This window comes from Buteo buteo, chromosome 29, assembly GCF_964188355.1.
Source record: "Buteo buteo chromosome 29, bButBut1.hap1.1, whole genome shotgun sequence".
Taxonomy (NCBI): Eukaryota; Metazoa; Chordata; class Aves; order Accipitriformes; family Accipitridae; genus Buteo; species Buteo buteo.
In genome coordinates, this window is record NC_134199.1 from 3,115,628 (window position 1) to 3,129,843 (window position 14,216).

The 14,216-nt window shown below is 65.8% G+C and overlaps 1 protein-coding gene across 2 annotated transcripts in view; it reads left to right on the top strand.

The window, feature by feature from the left end:
- The window catches only part of CORO7 (coronin 7), a 39,545-nt gene that overhangs the window by 5,199 nt on the left and 20,130 nt on the right, over nt 1–14,216 (top strand). Inside the window, exons 4-9 of one of the 2 annotated variants that reach the window (XM_075059240.1) lie at nt 664–734; nt 1,115–1,298; nt 1,932–2,008; nt 3,510–3,560; nt 12,394–12,480; nt 12,728–12,810. In XM_075059240.1, the coding sequence (XP_074915341.1) occupies nt 664–734; nt 1,115–1,298; nt 1,932–2,008; nt 3,510–3,560; nt 12,394–12,480; nt 12,728–12,810 (553 nt within the window). Of the gene's footprint in view, nt 1–663; nt 735–1,114; nt 1,299–1,931; nt 2,009–3,509; nt 3,561–11,894; nt 11,948–12,393; nt 12,481–12,727; nt 12,811–14,216 lie in introns of those variants that run through there. The other variant, XM_075059241.1, reaches the window with a different exon arrangement.

Consider the following 14,216-nt stretch of genomic DNA (forward strand, 5'->3'; position numbering starts at 1 on the left):
GTCCTGGGGCAAATGCAACAGAGTGAGCTGCTCGCTTTTTCGTGCCTCCTGGGCCTGTCTCTCCGCAGCCTCCTGGAAGCAGAAAAGTACACAGTGACCTACTTTCCCAAGCGTGCCAAATGCATCTGAGGGGCTGCTGCTGATGGTGCCAGCCTTCCTCCCGCAGGGCCCTGCTGCCGGAGCCGCAAGGAGCGTCCGTGCCGCCGGCACGCCGAGCCGGGGCGTTACAAAGGGAGCCTTGTTACCAGCACAGCCCCAGCTGGCCACAGCCTCGCTTGCCGGCATCCGGGCCGGCACAGATGCCCTTGTGCTGTTCATGCTTTTCCCTGTGCCTCCTGGGGATGTCTGTCCTGAAATCAAAGCCAAACCTGGGTGGCGGTGGGTCAGACGGAGAGATGCAATTGCACAGTTGCTACCTTTCAGGGCTCCCGTGCCCCGCCAAAAGGGTGCGAGACCCTGATGGACAGCATGGAGGGGCTCAGGCTTTCGCAGCAAAGCTGAGCTGCTCCAAAATGCCTCGGTGGGGCTGGATCTGACCCCGGCTGCCCGTGCCTGCCTGCACATGTGCGTGTATGAAGAGTCAGGTTGGGAAAGAGCAAAGGCGGGCAGACACGCTGTCTGCAGGGGTAAGGTGAGGACGAACCTCTGCCCTTCTCCTTCCAGATGTGGTGACGGACTTTGACTTCTCACCCTTCGATCAGCTCCTGCTGGCTACGGGCTCTGCTGACGAGATGGTGAGTGCTCGGTGCCAGGTGTCCCAAGGGGCACCCTGTGTCCCCCAGCGTGTCTCTGGGATTCACTGTAGCGCCCGGGGGAGATGGATCCAGAGTGATGGGAATAAGAGGATCCTGGGGAGGAGGGTGCCAGCCGTGGGGAGCGGTGTGGGACGTACCCAGGTTGTGGGGGACAAGGCAGATGGTGTCAGCCACGGATCACCCCTCTCCCACCTGGGATGCCCACAGCTCTGATCCCACCGAGCTGCGACGTGGGGTCACCTGGTGTCCTCAGGGACCAAAGCCTGGAAAAGCAGCAAGCCCAGGTCAAGCGCTGCTGGCACCCAGCGAGGTCTGGCTCGCCTGCCCGGGGACTGACCTACCTCTTCCTGGGGCTGCAGGTGAAGGTGTGGCGCCTGCCTGAAAGTGGCCAAGACATGCCCAGCAATGCGGGGCTGACGCTGGGGCCCGGAGGGGGTCCGGTAGACATGCTACAGTTCCACCCCACAGCAGACGGCGTCCTGGCCAGCGGCGCAGGGAAACGAGTCACCATCTGGGACGTGGCGCAGCAGCAGCCGCTGACAGGTAGGCATGGCCGTGCCTGCCGGCTCCTGCCTGTGACACGTATCTCCACCATGCTGGTGCCTGGGCTCAAGCAACAGGCTCAAGTCTGGACCTTGGTGTCACTGAGCAGACAGCACGGGTGGTTTTTGGGGCAGGGAGCACCGCAGCCCCTCATGCGTGTGCAGGGGCCCGCTGATGTAGCAGCGTAAAAGGCTCCTGTACTGCCCAGGTTGTCTGTAGCAGCTTTGCTGAGGATCCCCTGGGGTGACAGGTCCCTCTCCCTGCGTGTCCCAGTGCGTGGGTAGACGTGGGTGCTGTGGGCTGTTGCTGACCAGCTTTGCCCAGACCTCAGCTAACCCGATGGGGAGAGCAGGCTGGGTGGCAGCGCTGGGGTGTCAGTGCCCCGTGGCTTTCCCAGGGCTCCCGCCCTTCGGATCAAGCTGTCAGCGGTGCGGGGATGCTCCCTGCACGGACACGGCAGCGTCCCGGTGGGTCCTGACCCTTGCTCTGGCTAACACCGGCTCTTCGGAAAGACGAGATCATTTCCCCTGGGAAGCGCTCCGGTGCTCCTGGGTGGAAAAGCGATGGCTCCTGCCCTCGTCGGCGGGAGGAGCCCTGCCTGATCCCGGTCCTGAGCCTGCTTTCCTCCCGCAGCCCTGGGCTCCCACGAGGACCAGCTGCAGAGCCTGGCCTGGAAGCGAGACGGCCGCCTCCTCGGCACCTCCTGCAAGGTGAGCGGCTCGCACGGGCGACCTCGCCGCGGCCGGGACGGCTGCCGGCCGTGCCCTGGTGCCCGGGGTGGGGGGACGCAGGGTGACCCCGTTTTGGGGAGAAAAGGGCAGAAACGGGGTCAGCGAGCAGGGCCGGAGCCGAGGAGGACGGGAGCACTAGATGGCGCCTGCCGCTCGCTGCCCGCGCGCTGCCGGCCACGCTAGCGCGTGGGTCGTGCGCAGGCCCTGCGTGGAGGCCGAGCGAGTGGGCCGAGCGAGTGGGCCGAGTGGGCCGAGCGAGTGGGCCAAGCGGGTGGGCCGGCTGAGCACACGGGTGGAGCGTGCAGGCCAGGCGAGCGGACGGGCCTCCCGGCTAAAGCGCGCGGGCAGAGCGAGCGGGCGGCCTGAGCCAGCAGCCTCCCCTCTGCGTGAAGCGTGCAGGCCCAGCGTGCAGGCCCAGCGTGCAGGCCCAGCGCAGAGGCCCAGCGTGCAGGCCCAGCGTGCAGGCCCAGCGCGGAGGCTCCGTGCAGGCCCAGCACGGAGGCTCCGTGTGCAGGCCCAGCGCGGAGGCCCAGCGCGGAGGCCCAGCGCGGAGGCCCAGCGTGCAGGCCCAGCGCGGAGGCCCAGCGTGCAGGCCCAGCGCGGAGGCTCCGTGCAGGCCCAGCGAGCTGCCAGGCCCCCCGGGGCCGTGCATAGAGGCCGGGTGAGCGGGATCGAGCGTGCGGGCCCGGCTGAGCGCGCAGAACAAGCCTGCGGGCTGAGCGAGCAGTCGGCCCCCCTGTGCCGAGGGCGGAGGCTAAGCGTGCGGGCTGAGCGAGCAGGTGGGCCCAAGATGGAGCGTGGAGGCCGGCCAAGCGTGCAGACTGAGTGCGCAGGCTAAGTGAGCAGTTGGAGCCCCATACCAAGCGTGCAGGCTAAGCACAGAGGCTAAAACCCCAAGCCATGCCATCTGGGGTGGGGGTCAGCCCCCGAGCCGTGCCGTGTGGCCCCCCCAAGGCCCGCAGCGCCGCCGTGCCGTGCCATGTGGGTCTAGCTGGCACAGTGTACGCGCCCCAAATAGCACCCCGGCAGCAAGGCTGGCACTGGGGCATCTCCCTGCTGCCTTTGCACCCCAGCCCACCCTTTCGGAAGGGCATCCCGCGCCCTGTTTGGCCGTGGGGTGCCAGGCAGGAGGGGTCTCGCTCCCCTGCCCACAGGATGCTGGGGAGCACTGGCAGGATGACATCCGAGGGTCGGACTCCAGCCCTGGCTCTACTTTGGAGGGTCCCCCCCTTCTCTGGGAGCAGTTTTGAGGGTGTCGGGGTCCTGGTGAGGCTGTGGGGGGTCCTGGAGGTGTGCCCCTACCTGTGATGTGGGGCAGGACCTGGAGGATGCTGTGCAAGTCGTCCATAAGGGCAGGCACTGCAGGAAGGAGAGTGATGAGCAGGAAGGAGGGGGGCTACTCGCTTCTGCCTAATACAGCCTGACATCCCGCTGGCCCTGGGGTCCTTAACCCTCCTCTGTTTTCTTTTTATCTCTACAGGACAAGAAACTGCGGATCTTTGACCCCCGAGCCAGCCCGACTGCCTCCCAGGTACTGTCCCTCCTGGGTGCGCTAGGCAACATGGTGCAGGCAGCCCTGCCCGACCGGGGTGCCTGCTGCCTGCTGTGGGGTGGGCTTTGTGCCCCAAACTGTCCCAGCCCTGACACAGCTTGGGAGAAGTGCCAGTGGCAGGGGCTGAAGGCAAGGGGAACGGGGCTCTCTCCTCCTCGGCCCCAGTGGAGTTTGGCACGGGGGATCCCTACCCTTCCGCCGGGGCTAGCAAGCTCCCTTGGTGCACTGGCACACTGCTGCTGGGGCTGTCTGCCTGTGGGCAGCAATCCTGAGCCCTGTGGGCAGCAATCCTGAGCCCTGCAGGCAGCGATCCCAAGCCCCGTGGGCACAAGGGCTGTGGTGGGACTTTGGGCTCCCAGGCTCTGCACTGCCATGCGGGAGCTGGGCAAAAGGCTCTTGGGGCTGAGGACCTGCCAAGGGTGAGGGCTGGGAGGCTGGATCCGCACAGCTCAGCAAATAACAGCGATTAGGAAATAAGTAGAGGACTTAAGCCTTGACGTCGAGTTTAAACAGCCTCTTATTAGAGGCTTCCTGTGGCTTGGGGGCTCTGGCTGCCAGCGGCTGCTGTCCCTCACTGCAGAAGGGGCTGGAAGCCTTTGGGAGGGGAGGGATGCAGCGGAGAGCAGGGCGAGATGGCTGCAGCGGGCTCTGCCGCTCCTTGCGCCTCTCCCGCCTCTGGCGCATGCATACCCTTGGGCTCGGGAAGCCAATGGCCTCTAGTGCCTGTGCCTGGGCATGGTGGCAACCCCAGGCACCAACTGGAGGGAGCTAGTGCTCCAGCATCGCACTGTACCAGGACTCTCCTGCTGCCAGCTGCCCCTGGGTAGAGCCTGGGCGCTGAGCTCCCATAAGGGCCCTGGGTGCTTTTTGCAGGTACAAGTAGTGCTCTGACCCTTCAGGCAGCCTTATAAATACAACACAATATAAAAATATAAACCCAGCGGTTCCACGTCCAAGTGAGCCAGGGCAAAGTGCTCCCAGCACAGTGGCCCCCACAATGCTCCCCTGCTCTGGGTGCCACTTGGTGTGGCTGCAAGGTACCAGTCTCTGCTCCCACATTCATCCTGCGCCTATCCACCGACGGCCCCAGGCGCTGCTCCCCTCCCCGCCTGCCCCCCGCTTCTCCCCCTGCCAGACCTGTCGACTTGTATAACGGCGTTTCGGCAAAGCTGCGAGCACGATGGGCTCGAGCCAAGTCTCCTGGGGAGGGTGGACTCTGTCTCGCTGAGCTATTAAAAATAACGTGTGAATGATGGTGGCTGTTCAAAGCAGGCAGCTCACTTCCCTCCACTGCCGTCTGATCCAGCCCCGGGGCCGGCGCTTGGGGTTTGCCAAGAGAAATATGCACCTTCGCTGCCGCGGCCGAGCGCTGCCGTGCCGCAGCCCTAACCCCAGCCGGCTGAGAATTGATGAAGATGTTTAGTCTTGGAGAAGTACTGTGCTGAAGGGGAAAACTTTAAAATGCCATAAATCCTCTGGAAGTTTGTGCAGGGCTTGCTTAGCCAAGAGGAATAACACTCCTGTGTTTTGTTTTTTCTTTTTTCCCCGGTTGCTGGAGGGCCGGGTTATTTGGAAAGGTTCCTTCTCCCCCGGGCCAGCGCGGTTACGAAACCGGGTGATGTTGGGGCCGCCGTACTGTGCCAGCACCTCGCGAGCTCCCGGCTTTGAAGTCACCTGTTTTTTTGCAGCAGTGAGCGAGGTGAGCGGTGCGATGGGTTTTCCAGCTGGGCTGGCCCCTGCGGCGCCACGGGCCGGGCTTCCTCCGCAGCAGGCGAAGGGCTCAGGCTCCGCACCACCGCTGGCTCACCCCAGTCCCTTTGCAGCACACGGTGCCGAAGCCGGCCTCAGCAGAGGGCTGCTCCTCTGGGTGGTTTTCTTAATTTGCTGAGCCTGCCTCATTAAACTGTTCCTTTTTTTAGAGCAGGGGGAAAAGGATGAGAAGGAGCTAAAATAAGAGCCGCCATGGTGCCGTGATGCCCGATGCTGCTCTCAGGTCTTGTGGATGCAGCACGCGAGGGGCTGGGGACCAAGGATGGATGGCGAGGAAGGTGACTGGCAGGCTGCCCACTCCTGCGGCTGTGCCCCCGGCAGGGGCCTGAGCCCCCCCATTCCTGGTTACGTCCTTGGCAGCTATTTTGAGCATGTTGCGGCAGCGGGTAGGAGCGTGTGACACAGCGAGAGCAGCGTGGCCAGGGTCTGGCTGACCCTGCAGCGTGGCTCGTACGTACCCGAGGCCATCATTTCCCTTGGGAGAGCAGTGGCCTCATCCTGCTGGACCCCCAGCCGCTCATTGCTGCGTCTGGGCTGGAGCAGGGAGCTGCAACTGCAGCGGCCCCTTTGCGAGCATTAGGGTTGTGCTTGCACCCCATTGCTGCTCGGCGTGCCTCCTCAGTGCCCCTAAACTGGCAGAGGAGATGCCAGGGCCAGCCCTTTGCTGCAGTGGGTCCTGCCGTGCCTCCCCGTGCAGGCGCACTCCCCCTGCCTGGCTGGGTCTGGGTCCAAGTGCTGCTCTCCTTCTGGAGAGGTCCCGTGAGTCCTGTCCTCTGCCTTATCCCCTCCCAAGGCCGCGCTGCCCCGGCCACAGCCTGCCCTCCCCTCCCACGGGTGCTGGTGGTCACCCCCCTTGCCTTGACCTTCTCACTGGAAGTGAGTCACATCCTCTCCCTCGTGGCTTCGGCTCTGCCAGGGCTCAGTGCTTCGCTGCTCCTGCCCTCGCCCACCCTGCAATGCCTGGGTAAACCCCACAAACCGTCCCTCTCGTGTCCTGCTGGGGACACCGGTGCGGGGGGCAGGGGACAGTGCTGAGCAGGGGGTCGGAGCACTGGGAGGGTGCTCATACACCAGCTGATGCCCCAGGTGGGTCACCAGGACCAGTGCAAGGCAGCAATTTGGGTATGGCAGGGGGTACTAAGGTGGCATCTCTGCTTGCCCACTCCCCCAGCCATCCTCTCCTCTGGGTCCTGGCAAGTTCCTGGGCTGGGTGCCCAGGCTTCCTCTCCCTGGGGCTAGTGGGGGCAAGATGGATGCACAGCACCCTGCCCGCACAGTGGGCTGGGGTCTTGCCTGTCCTCTAAAGCAGTATTCTCCAAAGCGGGGTGCACACAGCAATCCGTGGGGGTGCAGGGGAAAATATTAGACCTTCAGCTGTACATGCATATCATTTATACATCAATCAATATACATCTGCTGGGGGGGTGCATCCTCAAAAATATTGACTGATGGGTGTGCAACAAAAACACTTGGAGACACTGCTGGCAAGAAGGGAGGTGGCTCATGGGAGCAGAAAGTTGCTACATGGGGGGGAACATCCCATGCCATGCGGGCATGCGAACCAGTGCCCCAATTTGGTGCGGCAGAGCCGTGTCCATCGGACACAGCGTTGCTCCGGGCCAGCGGAGTGCGGAGCCGATGGGCCGCATCCCACCCCCGCACGCCGCGCGCTTGGGCGAGGGGCTGCATGCATCTGGCCGGCACCTGGCTCCCATTACGGGGCCGGGGCAGGCGCCGCCAGTGCCGGGTTGCGGGGCCACTGCCGAGCACGGCCAGTGTGGGATGGAGAGGAACCGGCTTCGTTCTCACGAGAAACTTCCCTTGCCGGCGGTTCAGCAGGACCGGGGGCGAGGGAACGGCCGTGCGCGCAGGACGAACGCACGCTCCTGCTCACGTTTTAATGAGCTCTGTTTTAATGAGTGGGACCGGGGCTGAGGGCGCCTGGGGACAGCTGGGAGGGTGTCCCCATAGGTTTGTCCCCACCGTGGGTTTCTTCCCCCCACCTCGTGGGCCATGCCGATGCCTGGGAGCACCCCGGGGCTCGCAGCCCTCCAAGCACACCCAGTGCGGGGCAGGACAGTGCTGTCCCCCCGAGGCTGGGGGTGCCCCATCCCTGCCCATGGTCCCAGGGGTGGGAGAGGGACTCCAGCTTCTCTCCCAAACCGTGGCCACCATCCCATGGGCCACATCAGCCCTCGCCATGGTGGGAGAGTACGGCAGGCAGAGGGTCTCCACGGGCAGCGTGGCCGTGGAGGCAGGGCGATGCTGCGGCGAGGTAGAGATCCAGGCTGGGGTGACCCGGCTGTGCACACAGCCAGGACCCCACGGGCTCCGTGTGTCACCTCTGCCCAGGATCCGGCTGTCAGCCCAGGGCTGGTTGGGGACTGCTTGTTGGGGAAAGGCGCATTAGGACATAGAGAGGCTTTTAGCCTTCCTCTCCCCCACCCCATCGGCGCGGTATCCCACGCTGGGGTCACCCCGGGGGTACCTGACTCCCAGCCTCGACAGCAGCTTCCTCCAGGCTGGGGGAAGGTCCGCAGCATCCCACATTCCCAAGGAGACCGTGGGAAGCTTTGAAAAAGTTGGCCTGGCTGTGGGCTGCCTATTTATAGCACTGCGCGCTCGGCGCTCTCATGCTTCTGTTCCCCAGCGTAGCTGCACGGGACTGTTTATATTTCCTCTGCTCTGCTTCCCCCTCGGCCGTCCTTCCCAGGAATGCCACTTGGTATGGCAGACATGGGGAAGTTGAGCAGGATTCGGGATGAGCCAGCGACATCATGAGGGATGCGGGCACGTGGGGGCACCAGCTCGCCTGCGCTGGGTGCCCTTGCCTCCTGCTGGGGACGGCCTCGGCAGCTCGGCAGGGTGCGGGCACAAGGGCGCAGGTGGGCGCTTTGCTTACCTGGGGTTGAGGTTCTGGGACGGCATTTCGGGAGCCCCCCAGCTTGCTGCCTGACCTGGGGCTCCTGGCAGGCTCGTAAGAGGGCAAAAGTGGTTTGGGGATTTGATAACAGCCTCAGAGGAAGGCTTGCGGGGCTGGTGGCTGCAAGAAGAGATGAGATGCAGGAGAGGAGGGATGGGTGCTGATGGGTGCTGCGGTCTCTGCAGCCCACGCGGCCAGCAGGTCCCCCTTCGGCTGCCCAGGGAGGGAGGTCCTGCTCCCAGCCTGGCCCCATGCCTGGGCATCCGTGCCAAGGTGGGAGCCTCCGCAGCCATAGGGGCTGTCCTGGTGGGAGCTTGCTCGCCTTCCTGCCATTGCTGGGCTGGCAGCATCCTCCGGGACAGGGGCTGGATGGAGGCAGAGGGCTGTACTGGCAGTGGGGTGGGAGAGGCAGAGCCTGCACGGTGCTGACGGTACCCAGCTCCCCAGGGCACCACGGCGATGCTGCCGTGGCCGGTGGGATCAGGGAGGTGGCATGGGCGGGAGGGGACTCACCCCAGTCCATCCCCACCATGACACAGACACCCCACACCGGGCAAGGGCCAGTGCTGGCAGCGTGATGGCTACCGGAGCATCACTGCCGCCATGTGTGGTGGCTGGGATCCCTGCGCTCCCCTGGGGGCAGGTGGCAGCTCAGGGTCTCCCCAAGCTCCGGGCAGAGACCAGGAGCGGGGCTGGCCTGGGAGACGCTGCTCTGCTCTCCTGGCCAGCTCTGGAGTAACCAGGATTTGGCAGCGGATGGAGATCACTCACATTCTTGTGCCGGGAGTAGGATGCAGCGCCATGGTTAACCCCCTCGGCTCCCCAGGAAGCCGTTCCCCCTGCCCCCCGCTGCCTTGTGGAGTTTGGGGGGGGCGATGGCTTCCCCCACATGCACGGACCCATCCTTTCGGTACAGGGAGGAGGTGTCTGGCCCCGGAGCCCACTGCAGTCCCCTGGGCTGGGGGAACCCTCCTGCCCTGGCACCCGCTGGCAAAGGGATGGCTCAGCCTGACTCTGGTGCCTCCTGCACCCACGCAGGTTGCTTCCCACAGGGGACAGATGCCTGCGGTCTGCTAGCCATGCTCATGGTCTGCTAGCCGCAGGGAGGGCTGAGCTGTTCTGGCCCCTGCCAGCCACAGCGTCTCCGCCAAGGGCAGAGCTGTGACCCACGCCCCCACCCCAGCTACTTTCCACCCCTCCAGCCCCACGGCTCTGCCCTGGGCTCCCCATCTCCAGCTCTCCCTGCATCCCGGCTGAGGGCAACTGCTCCCGCAGAGGCAGGGATCACCCTGGAGATCACTCTGGTGCCGGGGCAGCGTTTGCTTTGTGTCAAGCTCTCCCAGGCAGCCGAGGAGCCGAAGGCGGTCGCTCCCTGCGGGCAGCTGTTACCAGCTCACCCGGCCCCAACGAGGCATGGCTGCCAACAGCTGCATCCGACATGCCGGCCGTGCTCCCCGGCGCTGGCCCCCCCCGCAGCCCCCTGCAGCGGAGCCCTCCAGGGCCGCACCGGGAGCAGGGCTGGGGACCCCCGCCGTGGGTACCGGCACCGTACCCCAGCCTGCGCTGGGAGGGATGGGTTGAGATGGGGAGAGGGACGGTGCAGGGAAACCCTTCACATGCAGCCGATCCGGCTCTGAGAAGGGAGCACAAGCTCCCCCCAGCCTGTGCTGCCTAAAACCAGCTGGGCTGGACCCACACAATGGGTTGGAGGAGGCTGGGCTGCCTCAGTGCTGGCGTGGCCAGGGAGCTGGGAGGCCTCCTCGGCTCCCTGCGTGCCGGCCTGGAGCTGGTGGGCTCCTCTCAGCCTGCCGGGGGGGGGGATGAGCAGCTCAGGAGGGATGCCTGTCCCTTGGGCTGCAGCTGGTCCCCTGCCCCAGGGACACAGAGGGATCCCAGCATCACCCTGGGCTGGGTGCCAGGGTGTCTGCCAGCACTAGGGACCCGCGGCAGCCCCACGGCCACCCCAGGGCTCTCGGCTGACCGAACCACGCTGGTGTCCACCGTCGGTGCCAGGCCACACCGCCCCATCGCTGCCAAAACCCTCAGCACCAGGGGAGAGGACACGGGGCAGGAACTCCCCAGGGACCCTCCCGGGACTGACTGTCATCTGGTCCCGCATGCTCACCTCTGGCAACATCTGCACAGCCAGGTGTCTGAGCCACCACCGAAAGCAGAGCGCCCCAGCCTCCCCGCATACTTGCTGCCATACGTACTGCTCGCCCAGGATGGAACTAATGCAGAAAACATGGCCCTCGTGCCGCAGCCGGCACAACGTGGGCTGCGAGCGGCAGCGACGTCGCCCTGCCCTCTGCCAGCCGTGCCGCCCGCCCCGGGGGACTGCCGCCCACCACCATCTCTCGGGTTCTGTGCTGGATGATCCAGAGGACCGGCGGTGCGCGGGAGCCAGCAGAGCTGGCACGGTCGGCTATCGAATCTCCAGCTGTTGAGTTTTGGCTGCCACAGCCACACGGCTCAGGTGCAGAAGTGCTCTCCTGGCCGACGAGCAGGCTGGCCCCGGCTCCCGGGGTTTCCATCTCTCTCGGCACCGATCCTGGGACGTGTTCCCTTCTCTAAGCCCTTCACCCCAGCCGGGAGCCGGCTCCTGTGCCAGCGTTTTGGAGGTGGGGGGACGGGCCCCTCCTGCCCCACATCCTACCCCTGTGGCTGGGAGTGCCGGGCTTGGCTTGGCCAGCGCTGCCTCTTCCAAGTGAGCCGTGCTGGCTGGCGAGCGCCGTGTTTGTGCTGGCAAGGAGGTTTGCGTGCCGGAGCCAGGGGGAGGATGAGCTTGGCACCACGTGCCTTTTCCCGCCCCGGCGGCAGGTCTCTCCGGAGAGCGGGCATCCCTCTGGGGCTGGTGGCCGGGACCAGAGGAGGCTGGTCCCGAAGGGGCTTCTCTGGTTTGGGGGGGGGCACCTCTGCGCACCCTCGCCCGCCTGCCGTGGTGGCAGAGCCTCGCTGGCGGTCACAGCGCGGTCGTGGCCGGTGGTGCGCAGTGCTCACAGCGAGGGGGACGCAGCTCATGGGATGCGGCTCCTCTGGCACCGGGGTCAACGTGTGCGTGCCAGCCTGGGGCTGTGGATGCGTGGGCACCCTCCTGTGCCCACCCTATCCCTCCCACCCCCACGCCGGGTCCCCCATGCCCGGCATGGATGTGCCGGAAGCGCTGTGCCGGGTTTAGCTCTGGCAGAGCCCTCTGCTTTTCCATGCCAGCTCTGAAATTGTTAGCAGTCTTTTCTTGGCGCTTTGCAAACGAGAGTGAGGGGGCTGCGAGCGCTGCCTGCGCCATGGGGCGAGCGCTGGCTGCCGGCTCCCGCTGGGAAGCCGGGAACCACAGGACCCATCTGGGGGCCACATGGGAGCCGGCAAGCAGCCGCCGCCGGCCCTGTGGTTACTCTTCCCCACCCGTTCCTCGGCAGAGCGGCACCGGGGCCAGTGGGGGAACCGGGCTGGAGACGGTGGGCAGGATGAGGCGATGGTGTGGACTGGGGGGTCCTGGCCCGCAGGGAGCCCAGGGGAGAGGCGGAGCGGGGCTGCAGGGGCTTAGGGCGGTGTGGAGAGCGGGGCTGGGCTCAGTTTGCCCTGTGTTTCGGTAGCATCCGGACACACGAGGGGCACCCGGCTCCTGCAGCTGAGATTCGGCATGGATCGAGAGCCTGGGGATGCAGCTGGGGAAGTAAGTTCCTCTGTCATCGTGGCCATGGCCGCGGCCAAGCCTCTTCGTGTGCCTGCCAGCATGGAGCAGCTTCCTCGTGGCATGCTGGTTCCTGAGCCCCCTTGCCGGGTGTGGGGAGAGCCCCAGGGGGCCATCCCATGCCCCCTCACACTCACGTTAGCTGCTGCCACCCTCCGCTCCTCACCAGGAGCCAGGCCAGCCGCTCCACAAAGCAATCACGCTGGCACGGGCACAGGGTGGGGGCTCAGGACTGTCACCGCTTGCCGGCTGTCCCCGCTACACTGTCACCACAGGCATCTCTCAGAGGAGTCGGGAGCCAGCACTTGGCTCCATGCGCTTGGCCCCGGAGTGGTTCACGGCCACCGCCGGTGAAGCACGCGTCCCACGCAGCATCCCCAGCGCAGCCGGCGGCGATACTGACGGCCGTGTCTCTTGTGCCTTTGCAGAGTGTCCCGGGACATGAGAACAACAAGGATTCCCGGCTGCTCTGGATGGGCTCCAGCGATTGCCTCATCTCCGTCGGGTTCAGCCAGGTACGGTCCTTACCTGGAAGGTGGCTCTGATGCTACCGGGATGTCCCAGCTCCACTCCCTGTGGCAGCTGTGCTGGGGCCCCAGGTGCTTTTTGGATGGCCTGTCCCCCGTGAAAGCAGGAGGTCCCCTCGCCAGGTGACCTGGACCTTGCTGGGGATGGAGGGAGGCTGGCTGGCGAGGGAGATGGTGCTGCAGGGCCGGCCACGCAGCCCTGGTGCCCACTGACGCCATGTCTGTGCCCCTGCAGATGCGGGAGCGGGAGGTGAAGCTGTGGGACGTGCGGCAGTTCAGCAGGGCGATGCTCACCGTGGCGCTGGACACCTCGCCCGGGTAGGGACGGGGACTCGCCACAGGGTGGGAGGGTGGGCAGGGGGGGATGCGGGGCAGCGCGGCGGCGATGCCACGGTCAGACACCCGTGGGGAGCACGGTGGTGGAGCAGGAGGAGGCAGAGAGCTCCTGGCACCGGGACAAGGCTGGGGACAGCATGGCTGCGTCCCTGGCACCATTTGGGTGGGATGGGAGGGCAGTGGCAGTGCTGGGACTGGCGCAGAGGTGTCCCCAGCAGCACTGGGATGGGACGGGCGCTCTATGGTGGGTGGTGGCACTGCTGGGGACAGCACCAGCAGTGTCTGAGGTGGCTGCTAGCTGGGTGGGCGCCTTCACTGGGGCGGCACGACAAGTTGTTGTGGGCAAGCGAATCCCTTTGGTACTGCCTGCGCGCTGGAGCGGCTCGGCCCTGACCCCCCGCTTACAGTGGGGCCGCGGTGCTTTGTGCCATGGTGCCATGGCGGCTGCCCAGCCAGCCGTGGTGAGGCCGGCGGCAGAGCCGTGCTCACCGGGCATCCCTCGGGGAAGTAGAAGAGGAGCTTTTGTGGCCGTAAGGGGTCAGCGCCCCTTGTCAAGTAGAGATGGAGCCATCTCCTGTCTGTGGGGCACCGCTGAGGTGAGGAACACTCCGGTTGGACCCGGCCTGGCCTCTCCCACACCACCCGGCGAGCTGGCTCGGCGCCGGCAAGGAAACAGGAGAAAGAGGAGGAGGAGGCAACGCTTTCATCCCACCAGGGTGACGGGGTTTTGGGGCAAGGTCCTTACCGGGCTGTGCTGGAAGCTGCCAGCTCTCCCCAGAGCTGCTGGCAAAGCACAGGGATGCCGGGACCCTCGCTGTACATCAGGCTGGCTCCGTGGCGGGCCGGGATGCCAGAGCAGGCTGGGTGGTCGGCAGCCGCCGGGTGCTGATACGGGGCCTCTGGCAAGGAGCTGAGTGAGCCGTGACAGCGGGGCCGGCCCTTGGCCGCCCTGCCGGTATCCCCCGCGCCGAGGTGTCAGCTCTGAGCCGGTGCTGGCGGCAGCTGGGACTGACAGGAGGGGAGAGGATCGACTGAGGGCACAGTGTGAAGGTGCTGGCACGGTGGCTGCAGGAGCAGCCCCAGGTGGGAGCAGGCAGGGAGGCTGACGGAGCATCCCTTGCCCTCCTGCGAGCTACTGGGGTGAGCGGCTCGCAGCTCTCCCGCTCCCCAGCTCTGCCGGCACAACAGGCAAAGGCAGCCATGGGGTTTCCACATCCAGCCTCGGTGACCAGACATCATTAGTGTCCAGAGTGAACACTCCTGCGGGAGGCGAGGGCACACAGCGTGCTTCAAGGGGATGCTTTGGGGTCCCTTATCACTGCCAATGGAGAGTCCAGTGGGAATTACCCCAAATCCCACTGCTTCTCGCACCCCATGCGCGTGGCCCT